Raw genomic sequence first — 27,556 nt, 5'->3', positions numbered from 1 at the left:
ATTACTTAAAATCAATTTGAATCCAGAATCCAGAGGGACTGCAAGTCGAAAAGCTAGCGGGAGAAGGGGAGACGGACGGAAATGTTTCTGAAAGCTGCATTAAAACTGGCACTTCTCTTTGTGCTACAAATCTGCCCTACTCTTGGTAAGAGATGAAAAATCTTCCTTTGCTTTTATTGTTTGGTTTTTATCGTTGAGTTAGATACATGATTTTATTCCTCCTGGCGAGCCTGTACAGACGAAGCAGGAATGTACTCATTTATAAAACATAGAACTCTACGACACTGTACAGGCCCTTCAGCCCGCAATGTTATGCCAGCCTTCTAACCTACTCCAAAGTCAATCTAACCCTTCCCTCCCACATAACCCTCCATTTTTCTGCGATCCATTTGCCTTTCTAAGAGCTTGATGTGTGATAGAGAGCATACTGACATACGGAGCGACAATGCGACACTCTAGTTGCAGCAAGACAGATCACAAAGCACAGGTGATTGGGAAGGCTCAGTACATCATTGGGACTCAACTACCGGACCTGAGGACAATCTTCAGATTTCAATGCCGACAGTACATTGGTAACATTATTAAAGACCCATCCCATCTCGGACAATTTCCTGCCATCTGGTAGAAGGTACAGAAGCATTTTAGCCAAGACAGTAAAACTGAAAAACAGCTTCTTCCTGAATAATGTTGCACCCCAGCTTGCCATTGGCCTTTGAGTGCTATGGACTATCAAAATCACTTGGTGCATGTACCTATGGGATTTTTTTTAAAAAGCTAGTCTGTGACACATGCATAGAACTTAAAAGATAGAACAGGACAACACAGGAAATGGCCCTTCAACCCACAATGCTGTGCAGAACCAGCTAAAAAGTAAATCAAAAGCTAATCCCTCCAGTTTATGCAATGTCCATATCCCTCCATCTTCCTCACGTCCAATCTCTTAAAAGCCTCTGATGTATTTGCCTCTAGGTGTTATCAGGCAACACATTTAAGGCATTCACCGCTCTCTGAGTAAACAATGTGTAAATGTATTGTAAGTATCTATTTTGCATGGACTGGAGTAGCAGCACAATCTTGGTGTCTTGAGCAATGGCAATAAAGTTCTGTTCTATTCTATTCTTAAATGCCCCTAATGTAGCTGCCTCTGCCACCACCCTGGCGTTACATTCCAGGTACCCACAACTCTGTAAACGTACCTCTGACATTCCCCTTGAACTTTCCACCAATCACCTTAAAATTAAGCCCTCCTCGTAATAGCCATTTCCACCCTGGGAAAAAGTAAAACGACAACACATGAAGGGTTTTGGCCCGAAACGTCGACAGCGCTTCTCCCTATAGTTAATAAGAAACCATCGTAGTGGTAAAGGAGCATTGAATGAACCTGTTTACTGCGAATCATTCCAAAAAACATTCCAGACGTTGAATATGAGGGGAATTCAGGGAATGTGAGAGAACATCTTCACTCGGAGGGTGATGCAAGTGTTGAGTGATGGAGGCGGTAGATGTGGGTTCAATAGTAGCAAGTCTGTAAGGAGTTCGTACGTTCTCCCCGTGACCGCATGGGTTGCTGCTCTGGTTTCCTCCTATAGTCGGAAGACCGGTTAGGGTTAGTAAATCGCAGGTGGGTTATGCCTGCGTCGGAAGTGTAGCGGTACTTACAGGCTGCCCCAGCATATTCCTGGACTGTGTTGGTCATTGACACAAGTGACACATTCACTACAAGTTTAGATGAAGGTGTGACAAGTAAAGCTCATCTCATTCAAGGAAGTTAGGACCGGTACATGGATGAGAGAGGTAAAGATGACAATGGTACAGGTGCAGGTAGATGGGAGATAGGCAAACAATGAGGCTGGACCAGATGGGCCGAGGGGCCTGTTTCTGAGTTGTATGACTCTATGAAGTGCCCTCCCTGTAGGTTGGAGGGAGGTCTGGCCCCTCTAGTGTTTTACTGAACACTGAGGAGCCAGCCCTGTGTTAAAGCCCCTTAAACACTGGACGGGTACTTTGTTTAAGAATAGTGATGATGCTTTGTACAGACTGTAGTGAAATGTTATTATGATCAACATAGGGAAAGATTGCCACAATTGTCTTTATGTAATATGAATAAGTTTACTTTTGAAATAAATAATGTTCTCAGATGTTCTTGAGCAAAGTGACCTGTAGAAAGGTGCAAGAGTAGGCCGTGCTCTCCTGCTCAGGGACACAACAGCCTCTGCTCCTCAGGAATGGAAGGGAGGAAATGGCCTGCCTACAGAAACAGTATTAATTATCTCACTTTAAGGACTCTTTATCTCATTCTGTCATGTTCTCGCTATTTGTTGCTATTTATTCATAGATGTAGTTGCATAAATAATTATAATAAGTAAATAAATGGACAATAAATGTCAAGAACATGAGATGAAGAGTCCTTCAACATGAGTCCATAGGCTATGGGAGCAGTTTGGTGAAAGGGCAAGTGAAGATGGGTGTAGTTATCCTCTTGTTTCAAGAGCCTGGTGGTTGAAGATTAATAACTGTACCTGGAGCTGATGGTGTGAGTCCTGAGGATCCTGCACCACCTTCCTGATGACAGCAGTGAGAAGGGAGCATGCCTGGGTGGTGGGGGTCTTTGATGGTTGATGCAGCTTTCTTGTGACAGTTCTTCATATAGATGTGCTCAGTGTTGGGAAGGGTTTTACCCGTGATGGGCTGGGCTGTCTCCATGGCTTGTTGGAGGATTTTCCGTTCAAGGGCAGTGGTATTTTCATAGCAGGTTGTGATGCAACCAGCCAATAAACTCTCCACCACACGTCTATGGAAACTTGTTAACATTTTAGATGTCATACCCAATCTTGGCAAACTTTACGGTAGTAGAGAGGCTGTTGTGCTTTGCTTGTCTAATTGCAGATACGTGCTGGACCCAGAACAGGTCCTCTGTAGTGATAACACAGTAGGATCTAAAGTTGCTGACCCTCTCCACCTGATTCCCCAATGGCTCATAGACCACTGGTTACCTCCTCCTGAAGTGAATAATCAGCTCCTTCATCTTGCTGTCATTGACTGAGAGGTTGTGTTGTGGCACCACGCAGCCAGATTTTCCGTCTCCCTCCCATATGCTGAGAACATGGATGGGAGGGCTATGGTCCAGATCAGGTCAACGGGACCAGGCAAAGTAACCGTCAGCTCGGAGTAGACGGGATGAAGCGACTGGTTCTGTGCAGAGGTCCTATGACTCTGCAGCTCAGTGGCTGAGAGGTGAGAGATGGGGGTAGGAGGGTGATCAGAGTGGAGGATAGGGAGAGGACTCAGGTGGGTGGAAGGTGTAGGGGGAGAGGTGGGAGTAGATCAGAGGAATGGTAGGGGTCATGAATGAGGCAGAGGTGGGTAGACAATCACAGCATGACATTGTGGTAGGAAGTCGAAAACTGATTGTGAGAGGTGGATGAATCTGATTTATTTATTGATTTAGAGGAGTGGGACAGGCCCTTCTGACCCAGACTGGCCGCATTAAATACTAATGCCAGTTAGACTGTATGGGAACCAGGGGCATTTATCAGCTCCAAGGATCGTTAGGAATGTCAGCTTAATCATCAGCACGCACAGAACGCTGGAGGAGCTCAGTATGTCAGGCAGCATCTGTGAAAGCGAGTAAACAGTCGACATTTTGCTTCTCAGCCTAAAACGTCGACTCTGCTCTTTTCCATAGATGCTGCCTGGCCTGCTGAGTTCCTCCAGCATTTTGTGTTTGTCCAGGATATGCGAATTTTCTCGTGTTGGTTAATTCTACTCAGATGGGTCTGTTTATTTATTTAGAGCTACAGAGTGAAAACGGTTCTACTGACCCAACGAGCCGCACCAGCCAGCAATGCACTGATTTAGCCCTGGCCAAACCGCAGGACAATTTACAGTGACCAATGAACCTACTAGCTGGCACGACTTTGGACTGTGGGAGGAAGCCAGAGTGGCCAGAGAAAACCCCCACGGTCACGGGGAGAACGTACGAACTCCTTGCGGACGGTGCAGGAATTGAACTCCGAACTCAGATGGCCAAAGCCGCAATAGCATTGTGCTAATCGCTGGGTTACCTTGGCAACGATGAAGAGCGATAACAGAAATGGCAGAACCAGACTGGATCCACAGCGGAAACCTGGGCAAGAACCGCCGTTGAAGGAATAAAGAAGGGGGTCATTACACTGAAACCGTCAGATTGAGCCCCTCACATGCACTGGAGTTTACAAGGCAACTGAATAACTTTGGCATGAATCTGATTGCAGACAAATTGCACTGAACAGGCAGTTCAGTTCACCGGTTGTCTTCCTGCAAGTGGTTACGACAAAAGATTTGGAACACAGTAAACGAAGATCATACAATCTGCTGGACATCTAGCAGAAGAGGAGAAACTGCTGAGATCATAGAGTAGGCCCAGCTGTTTGAGTATGGGAGGAGGAAGAGGAGAAGGCTTTTCAGCCTGAAGTGTTAACTCCCTCCCTCTTCCCATAGATGTGACCTCAGACACTGACTGTTTCCAGCATTGTTTGTCACTAGCCAAGTCATAGGCTTATAAAACACTTGGTAAAGCAGAATTCATTAACACACCCAAATATGATCATTTGTTTTCCATCCCAGTCAGCCCGGATTCAGTGGGAACAGTTCACTGCCATGTTCGATGTTTGAGCAGCTGTTGCTTTACAAAGTATCACTGCCCTCCCTCTTCAATGTTAACTCGACTAAACAAACTGCCTTTCCTCCCTGGAACAAGCTATCCAGCACTGTGATACAAATCACAAAGGGACTTGGGAATGTTGGTGCAGGATTCCCTGAAGGTTTATTTGCAGGTTGGGTTGGTGCTCATCGTCTTACACACCTCTATCAGGTCACCTCTCATCCTCCTTTGATCCAAGAAGAAAAGGTCGAGTTCTCCTAAGGCACACTCTCCAATCCAGGCAACATCCTTGTAAATCTCTTCTGTACTCTATAGTATCCACATCGTTCCCATAGTGAGGTAACCAGAATTGAACACAATTCTCCAAGTGGAGTCTGACCAATGTCTTTTTAGTTATAACATTACCACATGGTTTCTGAACTCAGTCCTACAGTTGATGAATGCTAACACACCATACGTGTTCTTAACAACACGATCAACCTGCACAGCAGCTTTGTATGTCCTATGGATATGGACCCCAAGATCCCTGTAACCTCCACACTGCCAAGTGTCTTACCATTAAAACTACACTCTTGTCTTCAAATTTGACCTACCAAAATGAGCCATTTCACACCTATCTGGGTTGAACTCCATCTGCCACTTCTCAGTCTAGTTCTGCATCCTGCTGCAGCCTCTGACAGCCCTCCAGACCATCTACTACACTCCCAACCTTTGTGTCATCAGCAAACTTACTAATCCACCCTTCTACTTCCTCATCCAGGTCATTTATAAAAGTTGCAAAGAGGAGGTGTCCCAGAACAGATCCCTGTGGAACACCACTGGTCACTGTGAATTCAATCAGGCTCGTAAGGCATGACCTGCTGTTACAAAGCCATGATAACGAGCCCTAATCAGATTATGTCTCTCCAAATGCTCATAAATCCTGTCTCTCAGGATCTTCTCCAACAACTTGCCCACCACTGAAGTAAGACTCACTGGTCAATGTTTCATGGGTTATCTTTACTCGCTTTCTTGAACAAGGGAACAACATTTGCAACCCTCCAATCCTCTGGTAGTTCTCCCATCTCTACTGATGATGCAAAGATCATCACCAGAGGCTCAGAAACCTCCTCCCTCACTTCCCACAGTAGCCTGGGGTACATCTCATCGAGTCCTGGCAACTTATCTAACTTTATGCTTTTCAAAAGCTCCAGCACATCCTTTCTCTTAATGTCTATATGCTCAAGCATTTCATTCCACTATACGTCATCCCCATAATTGCCAAGGTCCTTTTCCCTGGTGAATACTGAAGCAAAGTATTCATTAAGTTTTTCTGCTACCTCCGTGTACATGTTTCCATTATCGCACCTGACTGGTCCTATCTTTGCATGGCTCATCTTTTTGCTCTTCACATAGTCGTAGAATGCCTTGGGGTTTTCCTTAATCTTGTTCACCAAGGCCTTCTCATGGCCCCATCTAGCTCCTAATTTCATTTTTAAGCTCCTTCCTGGCACCATTGTAATTTTCTAGAGCTCTAACAGTATCTAGTTTCTTGAATCTTTCATAAGCTTTTCTTTTCTTCTTAACTAAATTTTCCACATCCTTTGTACAAGATGGTTCTTTTACCCTACCATCTTTTCCCTGCCTCAATGGAAAATACCTACGCAGTACGCCTGCAACACTTACACATTTCTGCCATGCATTTCCCTCAGAAAATCTGCTCCCAGTTTATGCTCCCAAGTTCCTGCCTCATATTATATTTCCCTCTACACCAATTAAAATGGGTTAGTGGGATTGGAGCAGGGGCAGGGATTCATTTTTCTGGATCATTGGGACCTCTTTTGGGGCAGGAGTGACCTGTACAAAAAGAACGGGTTGCACTTGAATCCCAGGGGGACCAACATCCTGGCAGGGAGGTTTGCTAAGGCTATTGGGGAGAGTTTAAACTAGAATTGCAAGAGTTACAGAGTTTGTCCAGGATGGATTCCTGTCACAGTATGTTGACAGGCCGACTAGGGGGAATTTCATACTAGATCTAGTATTAGGTAACAAACCGGGTCAGGTCACAGATCTGTCAGTGGGTGAGCATCTAGAGGACAGTGATCACCGCTCCCTGACCTTTAGCATTATCATGGAAAAGGATAGAATCAGAGAGGACAGGAAAATTTTTAATTGGGGAAGGGCAAATTATGAGGCTATAAGGCTAGAACTTGCGGGTGTGAATTGGGATGATGTTTTTGCAGGGAAATGTACTACGGACATGTGGTCGATGTTTAGGGATATCTTGCAGGATGTTAGGGATAAATTTGTCCCGGTGAGGAAAATAAAGAATTGTAGGGTGAAGGAACCATGGGTGACAAGTAAAGTGGAAAATCTAGTCAGGTGGAAGAAGGCAGGATACATGAAGTTTAGGAAGCAAAGATCAGATGAGTCTATTGAGGAATGTAGAGTAGCAAGAAAGGAGCTTAAGAAGGGGCTGAGGAGAGCAAGAAGGGGGCATGAGAAGGCCTAGGCGAGTAGGGTAAAGGAAAACCCCAAGGCATTCTTCAATTATGTGAAGAAAAAAAGGATGACAGGAGTGAAGGTAGGACTGATTAGAGATAAAGGTGGGAAGATGTGCCTGGAGGCTGTGGAAGTGAGCGAGGTCCTCAAAGAATACTTCTCTTCGGTATTCACCACTGAGAGGAAACTTGATGACAGTGAGGACAATATGAGTGAGGTTGATGTTCTGGAGCATGTTGATACTAAGGGAGAGGAGGTGTTGGAGTTGTTAAAATACATTAGGACGGATAAATCCCTGGGGCCTGATGGAATATTCCCCAGGCTGCTCCACGAGGCGAGGGAAGAGATTGCTGAGCCTCTGGCTACGATCTTTATGTCCTCGTTGTCCACGGGAATGGTACTGGAGGACTGGAGGGAGGCGAATGTTGTCCCCTTGTTCAAAAAAGGTAGTAGGGATAGTCCAGGTAATTATAGACCAGTGAGCCTTACGTCTGTGGTGGGAAAGCTGTTGGAAAAGATTCTTAGAGATAGGATTTATGGGCATTTAGAGAATCATGGTCTGATCAGGCTTTGTGAAGGGCAGATCGTGCCTAACAAGCCTGATAGAGTTCTTTGAGGAGGTGACCAGGCATATAGATGAGGGTAGTGCAGTGGATGTGATCTACATGGATTTTAGTAAGGCATTTGACAAGGTTCCACCCGGTAGGCTTATTCAGAAAGTCAGAAGGCATGGGATCCAGGGAAGTTTGACCAAGTGGATTCAGATTTGGCTTGCCTGCAGAAGGCAGAGGGTCGTGGTGGAGGGAGTACATTCAGCTTGGAGGGTTGTGACTAGTGGTGTCCCACAAGGATCTGTTCTGGGACCTCTACTTTTCGTGATTTTTATTAACAACCTGGATGTGGGGGTAGAAGGGTGGGTTGGCAAGTTTGCAGATGACACAAAGGTTGGTGGTGTTGTAGATAGTGTAGAGGATTGTCGAAGATTATAGAGAGACATTGATGGGATGCAGAAGTAGGCTGAGAAGTGGCAGATGGAGTTCAACCCAGAGAAGAGTACACATTGGAAGGACAAACTCCCAAGGCAGAGTACAAAGTAAATGGCAGGATACTTGGTCGTGTGGAGGAGCAGAGGGATCTGGGGTTACATGTCCACAGATCCCTGAAAGTTGCCTCACAGGTAGATAGGCTAGTTAAGAAAGCTTATGGGGTGTTAGCTTTCATAAGTCGAGGGATAGAGTTTAAGAGATGCGATGTAATGATGCAGCTCTATAAGACTCTAGTTAGGCCACACTTGGAGTACTGTGTCCAGTTCTGGTCACCTCACTATAGGAAGGATGTGGAAGCATTGGAAAGGGTACAGAGGAGATTTACCAGGATGCTGCCTGGTTTAGAGAGTATGGATTATGATCAGAGATTAAGGGAGCTAGGGCTTTACTCTCTGGAGAGAAGGAGAATGAGAGAAGACATGATAGAGGTGTACAAGATATTAAGAGGAATAGACAGAGTGGACATCCAGCGCATCTTCCCCAGGGCACCACTGCTCAGTACAAGAGGACATGGCTTTAAGGTAAGGGGAGGGAAGTTCAAGGGGGATATTAGAGGAAGGTTTTTCACTCAGAGAGTGGTTGGTGCGTGGAATGCACTGCCTGAGTCAGTGGTGGAGGCAGATACACTAGTGAAGTTTAAGAGACAACTAGACAGGTAAATGGAGGAACTTAAGGTCGGGTGTTCTATGGGAGGCAGGGTTTGAGGGTCGGCACAACATTGTGGGCTGAAGGGCCTGTAATGTGCTGTACCATTCTATGTTCTATGTTCTAAAATATAGAAAACCTACAGCACCTTATAGGCCCTTCGGCCCACAAAGTTGTGTCGAACATCTGACTATCTTAATGCAGTGCACATGAACTTCACTCAGCCTGTGATATTTCAAAGTTCAAAGTAACTCTGATTATCAGTGTACATATGTGTTACCATATACCACCCTGAGACTCATTTTCCTGTGCGCATCCTCAACAAATCTATAGAATAGTAACTATAACAGGATCAATGAAAGATCAACCAGAGTGCAGAAGTCAAAAAACTGTGCAAATACAAATATAAGTAGATAGCAATAGATAACGAGAACATGAGATAATGAGATGCAAGACCCTGCAGCAGATAGTGAGGTCAGCTGAGAAGATCATTGGGGTCTCTCTTCCCGCCATCACAGACATTTACACTAAACGTTGCATCCGCAAAGGAAACAGCATTATGAAGGAGCCCATGCACCCCTCATACAATCTCTTCTCCCTCCTGCCGTCTGGGAAAAGGCTCCGAAGCATTTGGGCTCTCACAACCAGATTATATAAGAGTTTCTTCCCCCTAGCTATCAGACTCCTCAATACCCGAAGCCTGGACTGACACCTTGCCCTACTGTCCTGTTTATTATTTATTGTAATGTCTGCACTGTTTTTGTGCACTTTATGCAGTCCAGTGTAGGTCTGTAGTCTAGTGTAGCTTTCTCTATGTTGTTTTTTTCTATTACGTAGTTCAGTCTAGTTTTTTTGTATTGTGTCATGTAAACCATGGTCCTGAAAAACGTTGTCTCATTTTTACTATGCACTGTACCAGCAGTTATGGTCGAAATGACAATAAAAGTTGACTTGACTTGACTTGAAGTGATCATTGGTTGTGGGAACATTTCAAGGATGGAACAAGTGAGTGTAGTTATCCCCTTCTATTCTAGAGTCTAATGGCTGAGGGGTCATAACTGTTCTTGAACCTGGAGGTGTGAGTCCTGAAGCTCCTGTACCTTCTAACTGATGGCAGCAGTGAGAAGAGAGCATGACCTGGGTGGTGGGGTTCTCTGATGATGGACACTGCTTTGCTAAAACAGTGTTTCATGTAGATGTACTTAATGGTTAGGAGGGATATACCTGTGAGTTAATGGGCCAAATACACTACCTTTTGTAGGATTTTCCATTCAAAGGCATTGGTGTTTCCATACTAGGCTATGATACAACCAGTCAGGACGAAGGGTCTTGGCCCGAAACGTCGACAGCGCTTCTCCTTATAGACGCTGCCTGGCCTGCTGTGTTCCACCAGCATTTTGTGTGTGTTGTTTGAATTTCCAGCATCTGCAGATTTCCTCGTGTTTAATGTATGATATGAGGGTTTCTAAAATTGTTGAAACTGATAGTGAAGGCGTTTGTGTTTTGTGCAGCCAACAACTGTGGTGTTCCACCAGACGTGGAGAATGCGAACTGTGATGTATCAGGCTACACAATTGGGAACTGGGCATACTACACCTGCGATGAAGGGTAAGCAGTGACTCTCCATTAGACCATATTACAACAGACGGCTGTTGAGATCGTGCCATTTGGTATATTTAAAGCAGTTCTTTTTTAGTCAGGTCATCAAAGGTTATGGGGAGAAGGCGGGAGAATGGGGTCGAGAGGGAAGAGCAGACTTGATGGGCTGAGTGGCCTAATTATGTTTCTATGTCTAAGTGTCTCAACACAAGTCTGACAAGACCTGCCTCGGGTTCTCCTACATCCAATGTTTAGCCAGCTATCTGCAAGGAGTGACCGTTGCAAAGAGAACTGGGAATGACGACTGGGCAGTGAACACTGAGGGTGATCACTGGGAGTGAACATTGGGGGATGACCGCTAAGGGTGTAACTGTGGTTAATTCCAGGTGGAGCCACTCCAAGCCGTCACTTCCTGGTGGAATATTAGAGTACAAAACAATAGAGCACAGGAACAATCCCTTCGGCCCATCATAGCTCTGCTGACCTAGATGTGAATTTAAACTAATGCCACCTGCCTACACATGGTCCATGTGTCTCCATTCCCTGCCTGTTGATGCGCCTGTCCAACTGCTCTTAAACTTTGTGGTTTTAACGACTAACACCATCTCCTCACACAGCATGTTCCGGGCAGCCTCCGCTCTGTGTAAAACAAAACTTGCCCCACGCAAGGGAAGAGTGGGCAATCTTGGGTTATTTTCTGTGCAGTATTGGAGGCTGAGGGGTGGCCTGATAGAGGTTCATAAGATTATGAGAGGCATTGATTCGGTAGGTGGAGTCTTTTTGGCCGGGTAGTGCATTGTTAATGGCTGGGGTCACCCGTCTTGTAAAGACACCGTCCAGAAGAAGGCAATGGCAACCATCTCTGTAGAACAATTTGTCAGGAACAATCATGGACGTGAGACCATGTTCGCCCACGTCATACAACATGGTATTTAATGATTATGAGAGAATCATGTAGTGGAGGACATGGGTGTAGGTGAGAGCAGAGGGTAATTCTTTTACAAAGAGACTGTCATGTGAATTCAACATGTGCTCATCGAGGAGCTAGAAGCAGATACAACAGCCATGTTTATGGAAGACAGGACCCTCCCCCCTCCCTCCTCTCACCCAGGTATGGGTTCTTCTCACTGCTACCATCAGCGAGGAGGTTCAGGAGGCTGAAGATCCACTCTCAGTGATTCAGGAACAGTTTCTTCCCCTTCCACCATTAGATTTCCGAATGGACGTTGAACCCACAAACATTGCCTCACTGCTTTATTTGCAGTACTTATTTATACAAACTTTAAAAATATACTAAATATGCTGACTGAAATTCAGTGAATTAACGTTATCTATTGCAATGTACTGCTGCAGCATAACAACAAATTTCACAACACATACCCAGTGATATTAAAGCTGATCCTGATTCTGAGTGGAGTTAGAGGGACTTATTGAGACTGGCATCGATATCAGCACAGAAGCGATGGGTTGAATGGCCTTTTCCTGTGCCGGCCTAGTTCCACACAATTGTCTCCAAAGCTGCCTCTACACACTCTTTTGGAGTTTAGAGTTTTGCTTCCTAATCTCCATTGGGAAAAATACCACCCATTTGAAAGGAATGGAAACCCATAGTAACTCAGTTAGTTTTGGTTTGTATGGGTGACACTGTGTGACCATCAAGATAGGTTTTTGATTAGCCGGGGCATGAAAGGGTATGTGAAGAAGGCAGGGGAGTTGGGATGAGTGGAAGAATTGGACCAGCCATGATTGACTGTCGGTGCAGAATCAGTGGGCTGAATGGCCTACTTCTGCTCCTCCATCTTCTGGTCTTATGGTCCAGTGTTGTTCTGCCGTGCACTCGGGTAAGCTATGCTGGCTCCGGAATGTGTGGCAACATTTGCTGGCCACCCCCAGCACAGTCTTAGATTTTGTTTGTTGTTAATGCCAATGATACCTTTACTGTATGTTTCTATGTATGCCTGATAAATAAATCTGAATCTTGAATCTTGTCCAGTTCATCTGAAGCCTTTTCTTTCAGCTATATTCTGTATGGGAGAAACAGGATACTGTGCACAAAAAATGGATGGAGCAAACCTTCTTTGTTTTGTCAGAGTAAGTGATGAATAGACCTTCTTCTCACTTGGTTGCTATGTTTTAAACCATTTCACTGTGAAACAATTGTAGAGAAAGTTAGATGTTGGCCTGTCAGGATAGTGGGGAGGGGAGATCTCTTCACTCAGACGCTTGACAGACCGTGATGAGCAAAATTCAAAGTAAACCTATTATCAAAATACATCAATGTCACCATATACAACCCTGAGTTCATTTTCTCATGGGCATTCACAGTAAAATGAGAAACACAGCAGAATCAATGAAAGACTGCACCCAACAGGGTGGGAAACAACCACTGTGCAAAAAGCAACAGAATTGCAAATACAAACAAGAAATGGAAACAAAGAAATAATAATACTAATAATAATAAATAAGCAATTAATATCGAGAACATGAGATGACGAGTCATTGAAAGGGAGTCCATAGGTTGTGGGAAAGTCTCAGAAATGGGGATGAGTTATCCCCTTTGGTCTAACAGCCTGATGATTGAGGGGTAGTAACTGTTTCTGCACCTGGTGGTGAGGTCCTGAGGCTCCTGTACCTTCTTTCTTCATTGTGGTGGGGGTCCCTCTTGTTGGATACTGCTTCCGATGCATTGTCTCAATTCATAATGGCAAGCATGCCGTAATCCTGCTTGAACTCCCTGTCAGCCTGTGTGGTCACTTTAAGGGAGCTATAGGCTTTGCACTGACATATCTCCGGTGACGAGGGCCATACCTTGAACAGTCAAGAGACCATTCACAGCATGGAATCCGGGGCCTGGAGTCACCCATCTCCAAATGGTACAGGTGATTGTCAAGGCTTTGTAGAGGAAGAAAGATCTCTGTAGCACACCTGGTCCAAGGCCACTGTCAGACTCTCTACACTAATCCCACTTGCTGACGTTCGGTCCGAATCCCTTTGATCTTATTGATCCCAGCACCTGTTGAAAAAGGAACAGATAGGAGTTGCTGGGAGTTGGGGGGAGGGATTGTAGCAGCTCCTGCAGCTGACAGGATACTCGAGGAGTGTCCTAAGTTTCTCAGGATCAAACTTGTATGCCAAGAGTTGTCTCGGTAATTGCTGGACATGATCATCAGAGTGACCACTGGGAATGTCCACTAGGAGTAACTGTTGGGAATGGTCTCCGGGAATGACTGCTGGGATTAACATCTGGGAATGACCACTGGAAGGGATAGCTGAGAGTGATTGGTGGAATTGACCTTGGGGCGTGACCACTGAGAGTGACCGGCTGGAATAAACACTCCAAGTGACCATCATAAATCAATTTGCTCTCGGTCAGTTTCAGGGTGGACGGAGACTTGTCTCACCTCCCTGCTCACTCCTGCCTGTAACCACTGGTGATGACAGTTCCACTCTCTGTTTTACAGAAATAAAGTGTGACCATCCACCGACAATCAGCAATGGCACGGTTACTCAGGGAGAGGAGTGGCCGTACAGGGCCAAGGCGAGTTATTACTGCGACGAGGGATATACCTTGACTGGTGAAGAGACCATTTCCTGCATGGATACCGGAGCCTGGAGTCACCCACCTCCAAACTGTACAGGTGATTGTCAAGGCTTTGTACAGGAAGAAAGGTCTCTGTAGCACACCTGGTCCAAGGCCACTGTCAGACTCTCTACACTGATCCCCATTGTTGAAGATCGGTCCGAATCCCTTCGATCTTCTTAATCCCAGCAACTGTTGAAAAGGGAATGGATAGGAGTTACTTGGAGTTGGGGAGAGGGATTGTAGCAGCTCCCTGCAGCTGACAGGATGCTTTGAGCAGTGTCCTAGGTTTCTCAGGATCAATCATGGATGTCAAGAGCTGTCTCGGTAATTGCTGGACATGACCATCAGAGTGACCACTGGGAGTGTCCACTAGGAGTAACTGTTGGGAATGGTCTCCGGGAGTGACTGCTGGGATTAACATCTGGGAATGACCACTGGAATGGATAGCTGAGAGTGATTGGTGGAATTGACCTTGGGGAGTGACCACTGAGAGTGACCGGCTGGAATAAACACTCCAAGTGACCATCATAAATCAGTTTGCTCTCGGTCAGTTTCAGGGTGGACGGAGACTTGTCTCAGCTCCCTGCTCACTCCTGCCTGTAACCACTGGTGATGACAGTTTCACTCTCTGTTTTACAGAAATAACGTGTCACCATCCACCGACAATCAGCCATGGAACAGTGACTCAGGGAGAGGAGTGGTCGTACGGGGCCAAGGCGAGTTATTACTGCGAGGAGGGATATACCTTGACTGGTGAAGAGACCATTTCCTGCATGGATACCGGAGCCTGGAGTCACCCACCTCCAAACTGTACAGGTGATTGTCAAGGCTTTGTACAGGAAGAAAGGTCTCTGTAGCACACCTGGTCCAAGGCCACTGTCAGACTCTCTACACTGATCCCCATTGTTGAAGATCGGTCCGAATCCCTTCGATCTTCTTAATCCCAGCAACTGTTGAAAAGGGAATGGATAGGAGTTACTTGGAGTTGGGGAGAGGGATTGTAGCAGCTCCCTGCAGCTGACAGGATGCTTTGAGCAGTGTCCTAGGTTTCTCAGGATCAATCATGGATGTCAAGAGCTGTCTCGGTAATTGCTGGACATGACCATCAGAGTGACCACTGGGAGTGTCCACTAGGAGTAACTGTTGGGAATGGTCTCCGGGAGTGACTGCTGGGATTAACATCTGGGAATGACCACTGGAATGGATAGCTGAGAGTGATTGGTGGAATTGACCTTGGGGAGTGACCACTGAGAGTGACCGGCTGGAATAAACACTCCAAGTGACCATCATAAATCAGTTTGCTCTCGGTCAGTTTCAGGGTGGACGGAGACTTGTCTCAGCTCCCTGCTCACTCCTGCCTGTAACCACTGGTGATGACAGTTTCACTCTCTGTTTTACAGAAATAACGTGTCACCATCCACCGACAATCAGCCATGGAACAGTGACTCAGGGAGAGGAGTGGTCATACGGGGCCAAGGCGAGTTATTACTGCGAGGAGGGATATACCTTGACTGGTGAAGAGACCATTTACTGCACGGATACCGGAGCCTGGAGTCACCCACCTCCAATCTGTACAGGTGATTATCAAGGCTTTGTACAGGTAGAAAGGTCTCTGTCGCACACCTGGTCCAAGGCCACTGTCAGACTCTCTACACTAATCCCACTTGCTGCTCTTCGGCCCAAATCTCAAGGACTTGCCTGATACCAGCACCTGTCCAAATGCCACAAGGCAGGAATTGCCTGGGGGTTGAGGGTGGCGATGGGGGTGTAGGACAGTGGAGGCTGTCTACACAGATTTTACTAATGCATTTGACAAAGTTCCTCATGGGAGGCTAATTGAGAAGGTTAATGGGGTCCATGGTTAATTGGAAGGTGGAGATTAACCCAGATAAATGTGAGGTGTTGCTCCTCAGGAAGGCAAATGCAAGGAGACAGTACAGTGTTAAGGACAAAATCCTTAACAGTTTTTCTGGGCAGAGAGATCTTGGGATCCAAGCTCATAGCTCCTTGAAAGTGGCTACTCAAGTAGATAGGGTGTTTAAGAAGGGTTTATGGAATGGTTGGTTTTATTAGTCAATGGATTCAGTTGAAAAATCTTCCAACTTTATAAAAGCCTGGTCAGGCCACATCTGGAATATTGCATGTGGTTCTGGTCACCCCATTATAGGAAGTATGTTGAGGCTTTGGAGAGAGTGCCAAAGAGGTTTATCAGGATGCTGTCTGGTTTACAGGGTGTGGCTATCGGGTGAGGCTTTCTTATTGGCCAATGTCAATTAGGTCAAAAACGTGCAAAATAATACTTAATACAGAGCACATGAACTTTAGGAGGGGGAAGGGGAAGAGTCAGGTATGAGAGAGTACCCCTGTGGCTGTACCCTTGACAATAAGTACTCCTGTTTGAGTTCTGTTTGGGGGGGACAGCCTACCTGGGGGAAGCTGCAGTGGCTGTGCCTCTGGCACAGAGTCTGTCCTGTGGCTCAGAAGCGTAGGGAAGGGAAGAGGAAGGAAGTAGTGATAGGGGACTCTATAGTCAGGGGGTCAGACACGCGATTCTGTGGACGCAGGAAAGAAATTCAGATGGTAGTTTCCCTCCCAGGTGCCAGGGTCTGGATGTTTCAGATCACGTCCAAGATATCCTGCAGTGGGAGGGAGAATACCTAGAGGTCATGGTACATATTGGTACCAATGACATCGGTAGGAAAAGGGTAGAGGTCCTGAAAAAAGATTACAGGGAGTTAGGAAGGAAGTTAAGAAACAGGACTGCAAAGGTAGTAATCTCGGGATTACTGCCTGTGCCATGTGACAGTGAGAATAGGAATAGGATGAGGTGGAGGATAAATGTCGTTGAGGGATTGGTGCAGGGGGCAGAGTTTCAGATTTCTGAATCATTGGGATCTCTTTTGGGGCAGGTGTGACCCGTACAATAAGGACGGATTGCACTTGAATCCCAGGGGGACTAATATCCTGGTGGGGAGGTTTGCTAGGGAGAGTTTAAACTACAATTGTTGGGGGGTAGGAACCAAACTGAAGAGACTGGAGAAGGGGAGGTTGGCTCAGAAATAGAGAAAGCTTGTAGGCAGTGCGAGAAGGAGGATAGGCAGGTGATAGAGAAGGGACGCACTCAGACCGAAGGCTTGAGATGTATCTTTTAATGCAAGGAGTATTGTGAACAAAGTGGATGAGCTTAGAGCATGGATCAGTACTTGGAGATATGATGTGGTGGCCATTACAGAGACTTAGATGGCCCAAGGACAGGAATGGTTACTTCAAGTGCTGGGATTTACATGTTTCATAAAGGAAGGGAGGCAGGCAGAAGAGGTGGGGGTGTGGCACTGTTGATCAGAGATAGTGTCACGGCTGCAGTAAAGGTGGACGCCATTGAGGGATTGTCTACGGAGTCTCTGTGGGTGGAGGTTAGGAACAGGAAGGGGTCAATAACTTTACTGGGTGTTTTTTATAGGCCGCCTGATAGTAACAGTGATATTGAGGAGCAGATAGGGAAACAGATCCTGGAAAGGTGTAATAATAACAGAGTGTTCGTGATGGTCCAAACCTTTTTTGTTTTGTCAGAGTAAGTGATGAATAGACCTTCTTCTCACTTGGTTGCTATGTTTTAAACCATTTCACTGTGAAACAATTGTAGAGAAAGTTAGATGTTGGCCTGTTAGGATAGTGGGGAGGGGAGATCTCTTCACTCAGGCGCTTGTCAGACCGTGATGAGCAAAGTTCAAAGTAAACTTATTATCAAAGTAGATAACTGTCACCATATACAACCCTGAGTTCATTTTCTCATGGGCATTCACAGTAAAATGAGAAACACAGCAGAATCAATGAAAGACTGCACCCAACAGGGTGGGAAACAACCACTGTGTAAAAAGCAACAGAGGTGCAAATACAAACAAGAAATGGGAAAAAAGAAATAATAATACTAATAATAATAAATAAGCAATTAATATCGAGAGCATGAGATGACGAGTCCTGGAAAGGGAGTCCATAGGTTGTGGGAAAGTCTCAGAAATGGGGATGAGTTATCCCCTCTGGTCTAAGAGCCTGATGATTGAGGGGTAGTAACTGTTTCTGCACCTGGTGGTGAGGTCCTGAGGCTCCTGTACCTTCTTTCTTCATTGTGGTGAGGATCCCTGTTGTTGGATACTGCTCCCGATGCATTGTCTCGATTAATAATGGCAAGCATGTTGTAATCCTGCTTGAACTCCCTGTCAGCCTGTGTGGTCACTTTAAGGGAGCTATAGGCTTTGCACTGACATCTCTCTGAATGTTAACACTGTTGAGGGTGCTGCTATTAACTGTGTACTGTCCCTTTACATTAAGTGGAAAACCACACTGTATGACAAGAGTTGATATTGTTCTAAAAATAGAGAGCCAGCTGATAGAAATGTGTCATGTCCAAGGCTCAGTCATTCTCAGCGCTAAACTGAACTGGCTCGGTGGCTGTCACTCCTGGATTGTTCTGAGGACTCGGAAGTTTAATGTCTAATAATCTGTGTGTTATTTGCTCGCTTTTTGCTGCTTGTGCTATTTGTTCATTTTTTGTACATTAGGTGTCTGATGTTTTCGTTAAACTGGTTCTATGGTCAGTGTTTCCCCTAATTTGTAAGGACCAGTGTGCACAAAAATCTTGTGCTGTGCAATATTTTGCCCAGTGACAACACCATGTGCACACTGAATAATTTCTTCAGTAAAAACAGTATAAATAAACCAGTTATAAATGCTGTAGACAAATCTTCAGAAACTCCACGTTGACAGCACCATCAGCATCAGATAGCGGAAAAGGAAATGTGATTGTCTGCAATCATGAAATATACTCAACATGCCATTGTGATGGAGGGTGACAAACCTTTTGTGTGCAGTTTAAATTCCTTTGTGCCCTATAGCAAAAGATGTGTGTGCGCGCACAGGCGCACTCTTCAGAGGGAACATTGTCCTTGGTGTTTCTGTGTTTCGTGACTGCCTGCGGGAGGATGAAACTCAGGTTGTATTCTGTATACATACTTTGAAACTTCGAGGCAGTGGGTGAGACATTGGACATCAAGAGAGTCCTGCCAAGTTGTATCTCTATCTGGTGTGGGAGCAGCTGAGCATCGGACTGGAAATCCCTACAAAGGACTGTGGAAATGGCTGAGAGGATCACAGAAGTCACCCTACCATCTATTGGGGCTTTTATCAGGAGCACTGAGTATGCAGGGCCCTTAGTATTATCAATGATCCCAGACACCCATCCAACATCCTCTTTGACTTCCTACATCAGAAAGGAGACCAATGCATAAAAACAAGAACAGTCAGGATGGGAAATAGTTTCTTCCCCAGGCCACTGGGCTTCTGATCTCCCCACCATATCGCATTCAAAGTGTGACTGGTTATTTTATTCCTTACCTTACAATATTTAATTTATACTCGTATGCAGGATTCTTTCCTTCTTTTTCAATCTTTTTATTAATATCAAAATAGTAGATACAACATATTAATGCAACACAATTATTGGGATTACATTGTTAATAGCTAATATTGGAGAATATGAATATTATGGAGTATAAAACTTAATGCTAAAAACTATGGTGTGTTGGTATATGCTAGGGAGAGGTGGCTGGGAGCGGTCGCCAGCTGTGAAGTTGCTGTGTAACCAAAACTGTGTGAAATGCTAAAGGACAATGATGTGTCAATATATGCTAATCAGGTATCCAATTGAATGTAGAGACAATATGTGTTAATGAAAAGTAACTCAGGGATATTTTGCTTTGAACTTGTCGGCTGTGTAACTAAAGCAATGTAGAGACAATATGTAGGGATATTTTGCTTTGAACTTGTCGGCTGTGTAACTAAAGCAATGTAGAGACAATATGTAGGGATATTTTGCTTTGAACATGTCTGCTGTGTAATTAAAACTATATAGTCGACTAGAACAAATAAGTCAATAGGTAAAAACAATAGTAACTGTGATATGCACCGCTTGGATATGTTAATGCAGCTAAACCAGGTTTGCTTTAAAAAGCGGCTGTATCCGAGAATCAGGAGGCAGTCAGCGACCAGCTCAATGACTGTCTCAGCTTTGATTTGCAAATTAAAGTTTAACCCTTCTTGAAGAATCTTCTGCGTCTCCTGGTCATTCGAAAAGCACGAAAAACCACGACATAATTGGCGTCACGAACAGGATCGGGCAGAGACCCGCGGAAGGGAAACGGCAGATTGGGAACGCTTCCCGGTCCTCTAGGGACCCCCACAAGGCTAACAGAATTATGGGTGCACCCAAAACAAAAGGAAAGCGCTTTTTTGCGACAATTTGGACTAAGAATTCTGTTGGCTTTGAGGAGGTCTTGGAGTCTCGGAAGTGTGGAACCACTGCCAAAGGGTCTCTCCGGTCCAAAGAATCTGGCAGAATTGGGGGTTAACGGAGGAGGCTCAGAGGATTGCTCAAGAACACTGCAGTGAGGGTAAGTACAAATAAGTTAATACGTTAAGAAAAAGTCCTCGCGGTTACCGCCTTGAGAGAAGGGTCTGCTCGGGCGAGGTGTTAGAATAGAGTTAGGGAAAAAAGTCCTCGCGGTTACCGCCGTGAGAGAAGGGTCTGCTCGGGCGAGGTGTTAGAATAGAGTTAGGGAAAAAAGTCCTCGCGGTTACCGCCTTGAGAGAAGGGTCTGCTCGGGCGAGGTGTTAGAATAGAGTTAGGGAAAAAAGTCCTCGCGGTTACCGCCTTGAGAGAAGGGTCTGCTCGGGCGAGGTGTTAGAATAGAGTTAGGGAAAAAAGTCCTCGCGGTTACCGCCTTGAGAGAAGGGTCTGCTCGGGCGAGGTGTTAGAATAGAATTAGGGAAAAAAGTCCTCGCGGTTACCGCCTTGAGAGAAGGGTCTGCTCGGGCGAGGTGTTAGAATAGAATTAGGGAAAAAAGTCCTCGCGGTTACCGCCTTGAGAGAAGGGTCTGCTCGGGCGAGGTGTTAGAATAGAGTTAGGGAAAAAAGTCCTCGCGGTTACCGCCTTGAGAGAAGGGTCTGCTCGGGCGAGGTGTTAGAATAGAATTAGGGGAAAAAAGTACATTAACAAGAGAGAATAACATGACAGGTAAAGGAACAGCAGTAGAGATTCTGAGCAAAAAATTCCCATTTTTTCAAAATGAGATCACAAAAACTTCAGAAAAATGGGAAAAAAGAACCAAAAACCTGGTCACAAAGTGGCCAAAAGAAGGAACATTTGATGTAAGTTTGTGCGAAGAAATGGAGGAACTAACTAAAGTACAAATCAAAAGATAAATCTAAGAAAAGGGAGCAAAAAAGAGAACAAGAAATGGAAGTGCTAAAACTCTTTAGAACGGAGGGAGAAAGGCTGAGGAGGACAGGTAGAATATTGATTGCAAGTGAGAAAGATACAGAGGTGCTGGAGAAAGTGTGTGTGTGTGTGTGTGTGTGTGTGTGTGTGTGTGTGTGTGTGTGTGTGTGTGTGTGTGTGTGTGTGTGTGTGTGTGTGTGTGTGTGTGTGTGTGTGTGTGTGTGTGTGTGTGTGTGTGTGTGTGTGAGAGAGAGAGAGAGAGAGAGAGAGAGAGAGAGATACGGTGAGAGGCTGGCAACAGAAAACCCCCCTCCCTATAATGAGGAAGGAACCCCTAAGCAGTGCCCCCTGCTAACGGGAACAGTAAACATGCAGGGAGAAGTACAGGTTTGGGATAATGAGGAGGAGAAAAAACAATATGAGAAGGAAAAAGCGGCGATATGGCAGGAGATGCAGGCAGAAAAGATAAAGATTGAACAGGTACAGAGAGAAATGCAAGAACAGATTGAACGGATGATATACTTGAGGGAGGCGAAGGAATATGAGGAGTACCGATTATACCATAGGAATAAACAGACTAGAGAAGGTGACTCATTTGAGGAGCAAGAGTTAAGTGGAGAGAGAGAGAGGGTGTGAGAATTTATGGGGAAGAGGTAGAGGGCAGAAGCCTAGAAGGACAGAAGGAGGCAGTAGGGGAGCGGCTTGCGGAAGTAGAGAGAGAGTCAGATAAGTTACAAAAATGGGATTACCAGGAGAGATGTGAAAATATTCAAGGGGCCCACCAGGCATTGAATCAAGACAGAAAGGAAGGACTCCACAGGGAGACCGAGGGAAGAGCAGAACCCCGGAGACATTTGTGTGGGAGGCAGTAAAGACATACCCAGAGACAGATGGGGAGTCAGGGGAGGAGGAAAGCCAGGGCAGGTGGGAAGGAGGAGGAAGAATGATGCCGTTGTGAGTTAAAGGATCAGGACAAGTGCAGTATATCCCTTGGGGATCCCAGGACCTAGAAGGGCTGAAAAACACTCTGCCCAAATTACATGAAGGAGCAGGGAAATGGATGAGAGCCTTTGAGGAAGAAACAGCAGGACGATTATTGGCTATGGGAGATTTGAAGGCACTGTTGATAAGGTTGATGGGAACCTCCAAATTTAACGAACTAATGGAAATGGCTGGCATAGTAAACTCGAACGACCCAAGAACTGATGGAGACGGGTTTGACAGAGTGAGGCAGAGGGTATGGCAGGCCCTCAGAAAGCTTTATCCGCCCAAAGTGGACCCCAAAGCCTTAAAAGGGGATCCACTGGGAGACACTGAAAACCCAGCAGCCTATGTAGAAAACCAGTTGAAAAGGTGGAGACTGGAGACTGAGCAAGAGGTGGAGAATAGCTTATTTATGACCTCACTGTTCCGACATAGCATTTTGGATGCAATGCCGCCACAAGTAAAATCCAAACTGGAGGAGGTGGTTGGGCTAACGTCAAAGACCCCACAAGAATTTAGAGACCACGTAGTCCATGCGGTTGAGAAATACCGGAAAGACAAACGAAGGTTGACTGAGCAGCAGGAAGAGGTGCAAAGAAAGTTAACACAAATGCAGCTCGAAGAACTCAAAAAGAAGGAAAAAGAGAAAAATAAAAAGATGCTGCCAACAACCACCGGTTCGAGTACAGCCATCGAACTGGACAAAACACTGCTATATGGAGGGGCCGATCATACTGTAAGACAAGGGCTGGAAAACCCCATGCCAATAATTAACTTTGAGGGAGCATCCCCACAAATGTTCTATCAGGAACAAACTAAATTCAAACAGCCCAGACAGGACTGGAAGTCCCAAGGAGGGGGACAGAGGAGCTATGGGCAAAGGAGACCAGTGAGAAGACAGTGGGAAAGAGAGGTAGAGAGATTGTGCTGGGAATGTAATCAGCCAGCCACAGTATGCCCTTCACCTTCCCATGTCAGGAAAGTTTATTAAGACGGTAGGGTTATCGGGAAAACACAGTTAACACAGTGCACGGCTCCAGTGCGGTTGAGAATGGGAAATAAAGGAATTGTTTTGCCGGTGCTAGTACTTAAAGGAACTCCGATTAATTTGTTAGGCAGAGATGCCTTGTTGAAACTGGAATTAAAATTAGAATGCACCAGAAATGGGCTGAGTGTGAAAAGAGCAGGGGTTCAATTGATAGTGCAAGAAGACAAGAAGGCTAATGCCTTTTGGATAGGAGACATTGCAGATCAGATTCAGGAAACCTGGGAAAAATGGAAAAAGGGCATGCAGGCTGTATTACCTAGGGCTGTAGTGCCCAAATCTGAGCTACGTTGTACAGTGATTTTTGACGAGACTCAGAACAGGGAGTTAGAGGAGAGATGGCACCTAGAGGTATGTACCCAGCAGCACCTGGAAGGGGAGGCTGTGATGATTGGAAAGCAAGGGGCAGCTCTACAAGTTAAGTGGAACACCTTTTTAGAAAAATGGTACAGGATACCGGAGGCTGCGCCCCACGTAACGTTGGTGATAAATAAGGGAGATCAGTCTAAAGACTTAGGACCTTTAGTTAAGAGTGCTGAAACTGTAACAGTGTGGAGGAAAATCACGCCAGAGGTGTGGATATCAGAAGACAACAATTGTATTAAAATAATGGTAAGTGTAGATATGGTAGGGACAGTGAGAGAGGTCGAAATAACTCCCCAACCACACATGCCCTTGCTGGGAAGAGGCCAGCAGAAAGATAAAAGGTTAGATGAGTTGCCCCCTATTCTGTGGTCACAGCATGACGCGGACGTAGGGAAAATAAAAACAGCTAGTCCGGTGGAAATAAAGCTAAAGAGAGGAGCAATTCCACCCAGGAGACCACGATACCCACTAAGACCAGAAAATAAAGAAGGAATAGCGTCGACAGTGCAGGGGTTGCTTAAATAGGAGTGCTTAGTATTTGTTTGCATTTACCTACAGAGGCGCCCAGTATACCTATACCAGAATGCCGCAAGGATTTAAACATTCACCACACATTTTTAATCAGGTATTGAAGGCAGACCTAGAGGGCATGCCGTTGGGAAGTACATTGTTACAATATGTGGATGACCTGTTGATTTGCTCCCACAGCGAGGAACAGTGTAAACAGGACACTGTAACTCTGTTAGAGAAGCTAGCGCACGGAGGACATAAAGTATCCAAAAAGAAACTGCAATTCTGCACGCAGCAAGTGGAGTACTTAGGCAGGGTAATATCCAAGGGAGTGAAGGCGATAGCACCAGATCAGATTGAGGCAATAGCTAAGGCCCCAAAACCCCAGACTGTAGGGCAGATGATGACATTTTTGGGAATGGCAGGGTACAGCTCAGATTGGATAGGAGAATATGCTGAGATTGTGGCACCTTTAAGAAAGATAATGAAAGAAGCAGGACATACTAATTTAAAGAACGGCTTACAGTGGAATGGAGAGGCGGAGATAGCTTTCAGTACTATTAAGCAGGAATTGCAGTCAGCACCACAAAGTAGCAGAATTGCTGGAAAGAGGGAAATTTGTGTTGACACCAGCCAGGATAGCAGCGTATCAGATGCTATTGACATTTCCTGACATAACTATACAGAGATGCACTACCAGTAATATAGCCGATTTTGTCCCTTTAGACTATGAAGGAGAACCCCATGATTGTGTAGGGAAGACGATGGCATTTGCCAAATTGAGAGCAGACTTACGGTCAGAACCACTAGAGGAGATAGATAAACAGGTTCTGTTTGTAGACGGCTCTTGTTATAGGGACTATGATGGAAATCACGCAGGATTCTCAGTGGTGCAACAGGATCAGTCAAGCTATAAGATTATTAGGATGGAGTCCTGTCCCCAACCGTGTTCCGCCCAACTAGCAGAACTCAAAGCTCTGACAGCTGCGTGTGAAATGATGGAAGGTGAGAAAGTAGACACCTATACTGATTCAGCATATGCTCACGGAGTATGCCATTTGTTCGGGGCAGTGTAGACGCAGAGAGGTTTTTAAAAAAAAAGTAGCGGAGCTCCCATACAACATTGTCAGCAAATTCTAGACTTAATAAAAGCCATAATGAAACCTAAAGCATTGGCTGTGGTCAAATGCCAGGCACATAAAAAGGGAAAAGATGTAATAACAAAGGGAAATCAAGCTGCAGACGAGGCAGCTAGAAAAGCGTCTGGATGTATGTCAGCCGTCATTGCCCCCCAGGTAAGCCTAACTCCAGAACCTGACGTGGAGGACCTAATTGAAATACAAGGTAAGGCAACTTTGGCAGAACAGACAATGTGGAGAAAAAGGGGGGCCAAGCAGAACCCGGAAGGCTTGTGGAGCATGGAAGACGGCTTGTTGGTAGCGCCCACCCCTCTACTGACGATTCTGATTTCAGAAGCGCATGGGATTGACCATTGTGCAAAGGGGGAAGTGATAAGGAAAATAAAGAAGGATGGTTTTTGGTCACCTTATTTACAGGCTTCAGTGGACTTTGTCTTATCACGGTGCGAGGTATGTGCACAAAATAATGTTCGGAAGGGAATTACAACCCCAATAGGCCACATTCCCGTACCTGAAGGACCATTTAAACATTTAATGATCGATTACGTAGACATGATAAAGACAGTGGTGAAATTCCTGACAAATGAAGTAATCCCCAGGTTTGGAATACCTACAGAAGTTAGCTCAGACAATGGTTCAGCTTTTATCCAGAAAGTGGTCAAACTGGTACTACAGGCGCTGAGGATAAAGCAAAGGTTTGGATGTGTATACCACCCTCAGTCGCAGGGCATGGTAGAGAGAATTAATGGAACCCTGAAAGCCAAATTAAACAAAATTTGTGCAGATACTAAACTTAATTGGGTCGATGCTTTACCATTAGCATTGATGAGTTACTGCATGCAAACTAATCGAGTGACATGCCTGACACCGCATGAGATGCTCACTGGGAAGCTATCATACCTGTGATAGGGGTAAGCAAAACTGTTGAATGGATAAACTATATATACTATAATCAACAGAGGTTCATCAACTACACCGATGATACACTGGAGGCCTTAAGGCAACAGCTAGCTGCAACTAGCAGGGTGGCGTGGCAAAACAGGTACTGGTTTGGCTTTTGGCAGAGAAAGGGGGTGTGTGTGTAATGTTTGGAGACCAATGCTGCACTTTCATACCGAACAATACTAGCCCAGAAGGGTCTTTCACCCGAGCAATGGATAAGTTAAGGAATCTGCGGACGGAGGTCCAACAGAATGCAGGGTTCGGACATCAGTTCTTTGATTGGTTAGAAAGTAGACTCGGAGGATGGGGAGCATGGATGACTAAAGTAGCAATAACAGTCAGTATTGTGTTGTTGCGCTGTGTGCTTGTGCTGTGCTGTTTTCTTCCTTGTCTCAAATCTTTTGTAGTGCGTGCTGCAACCAAACAGTTTCCGATGCTCGTGACGATTGCTGAAGCTGGCGTAGTGGAGACAGAAACACCGGAAATGTATCGTTACAGCCTACAACACCTGCAGGATGAACAGGAGCAGAACGACAGTGTGGGAGTAGATTGTAAGGGCTTTTGAGTCTTTTTTTCCCTGTCTCAGGTACAAAGGGACAGGTTTTTGGCTCAGCGGCCCAGGGTAACAGGGAGAGAATACTTTGAGGTCTTGGCGCAGGAAATTTTAGTTTAACCCGAGATTTGGGAATAAGTGCTTGAGTTTATTGGGGCTTTTGTGCGCAGACTCTTAGTCTTCTCTCTGTGTGAGTGTGAGACCCAGAGGGGTCTCAAAGGGGGAATATATTGGAGAATATGAATATTATGGAGTATAAAACTTTATGGAGTATAAAACTTAATGCTAAAAACTATGGTGTGTTGGTATATGCTAGGGAGAGGTGGCTGGGAGCGGTCGCCAGCTGTGAAGTTGCTGTGTAACCAAAACTGTGTGAAATGCTAAAGGACAATGATGTATCAATATATGCTAATCAGGTATCCAATTGAATGTAGAGACAATATGTAGGGATATTTTGCTTTGAACTTGTTGGCTGTGTAACTAAAGCAATGTAGAGACAATATGTAGGGATATTTTGCTTTGAACATGTCTGCTGTGTAATTAAAACTATATAGTTGACTAGAACAAATAAGTCAATAGGTAAAAACAATAGTAACTGTGATATGCACCGCTTGGATATGTTAATGCAGCTAAACCAGGTTTGCTTTAAAAAGCGGCTGTGTCCGAGAATCAGGAGGCAGTCAGCGACCAGCTCAACGACTGTCTCAGCTTTGATTTGCAAATTAAAGTTTAACCCTTCTTGAAGAA

The 27,556-nt window shown here is 45.4% G+C and overlaps 1 protein-coding gene across 1 annotated transcript; it reads left to right on the top strand.

Moving 5' to 3' along the window:
* Window positions 1-27,556, top strand: LOC140717389 (C4b-binding protein alpha chain-like). The gene is made up of 7 exons (XM_073030935.1): window positions 1-145; window positions 10,326-10,422; window positions 12,431-12,504; window positions 13,875-14,051; window positions 14,636-14,812; window positions 15,397-15,573; window positions 26,664-27,556. Exons 1-7 carry the CDS (start codon window positions 82-84, stop codon window positions 26,819-26,821), a joined length of 924 nt encoding a protein of 307 aa, XP_072887036.1. The 5' UTR covers window positions 1-81; the 3' UTR covers window positions 26,822-27,556.

The sequence above is a fragment of the Hemitrygon akajei genome, chromosome 27, assembly GCF_048418815.1.
Source record: "Hemitrygon akajei chromosome 27, sHemAka1.3, whole genome shotgun sequence".
In the NCBI taxonomy this organism is placed as follows: Eukaryota; Metazoa; Chordata; class Chondrichthyes; order Myliobatiformes; family Dasyatidae; genus Hemitrygon; species Hemitrygon akajei.
Note: the sequence above shows the minus strand (reverse complement) of the source record. Positions and strands in the feature narration are given on the sequence as shown.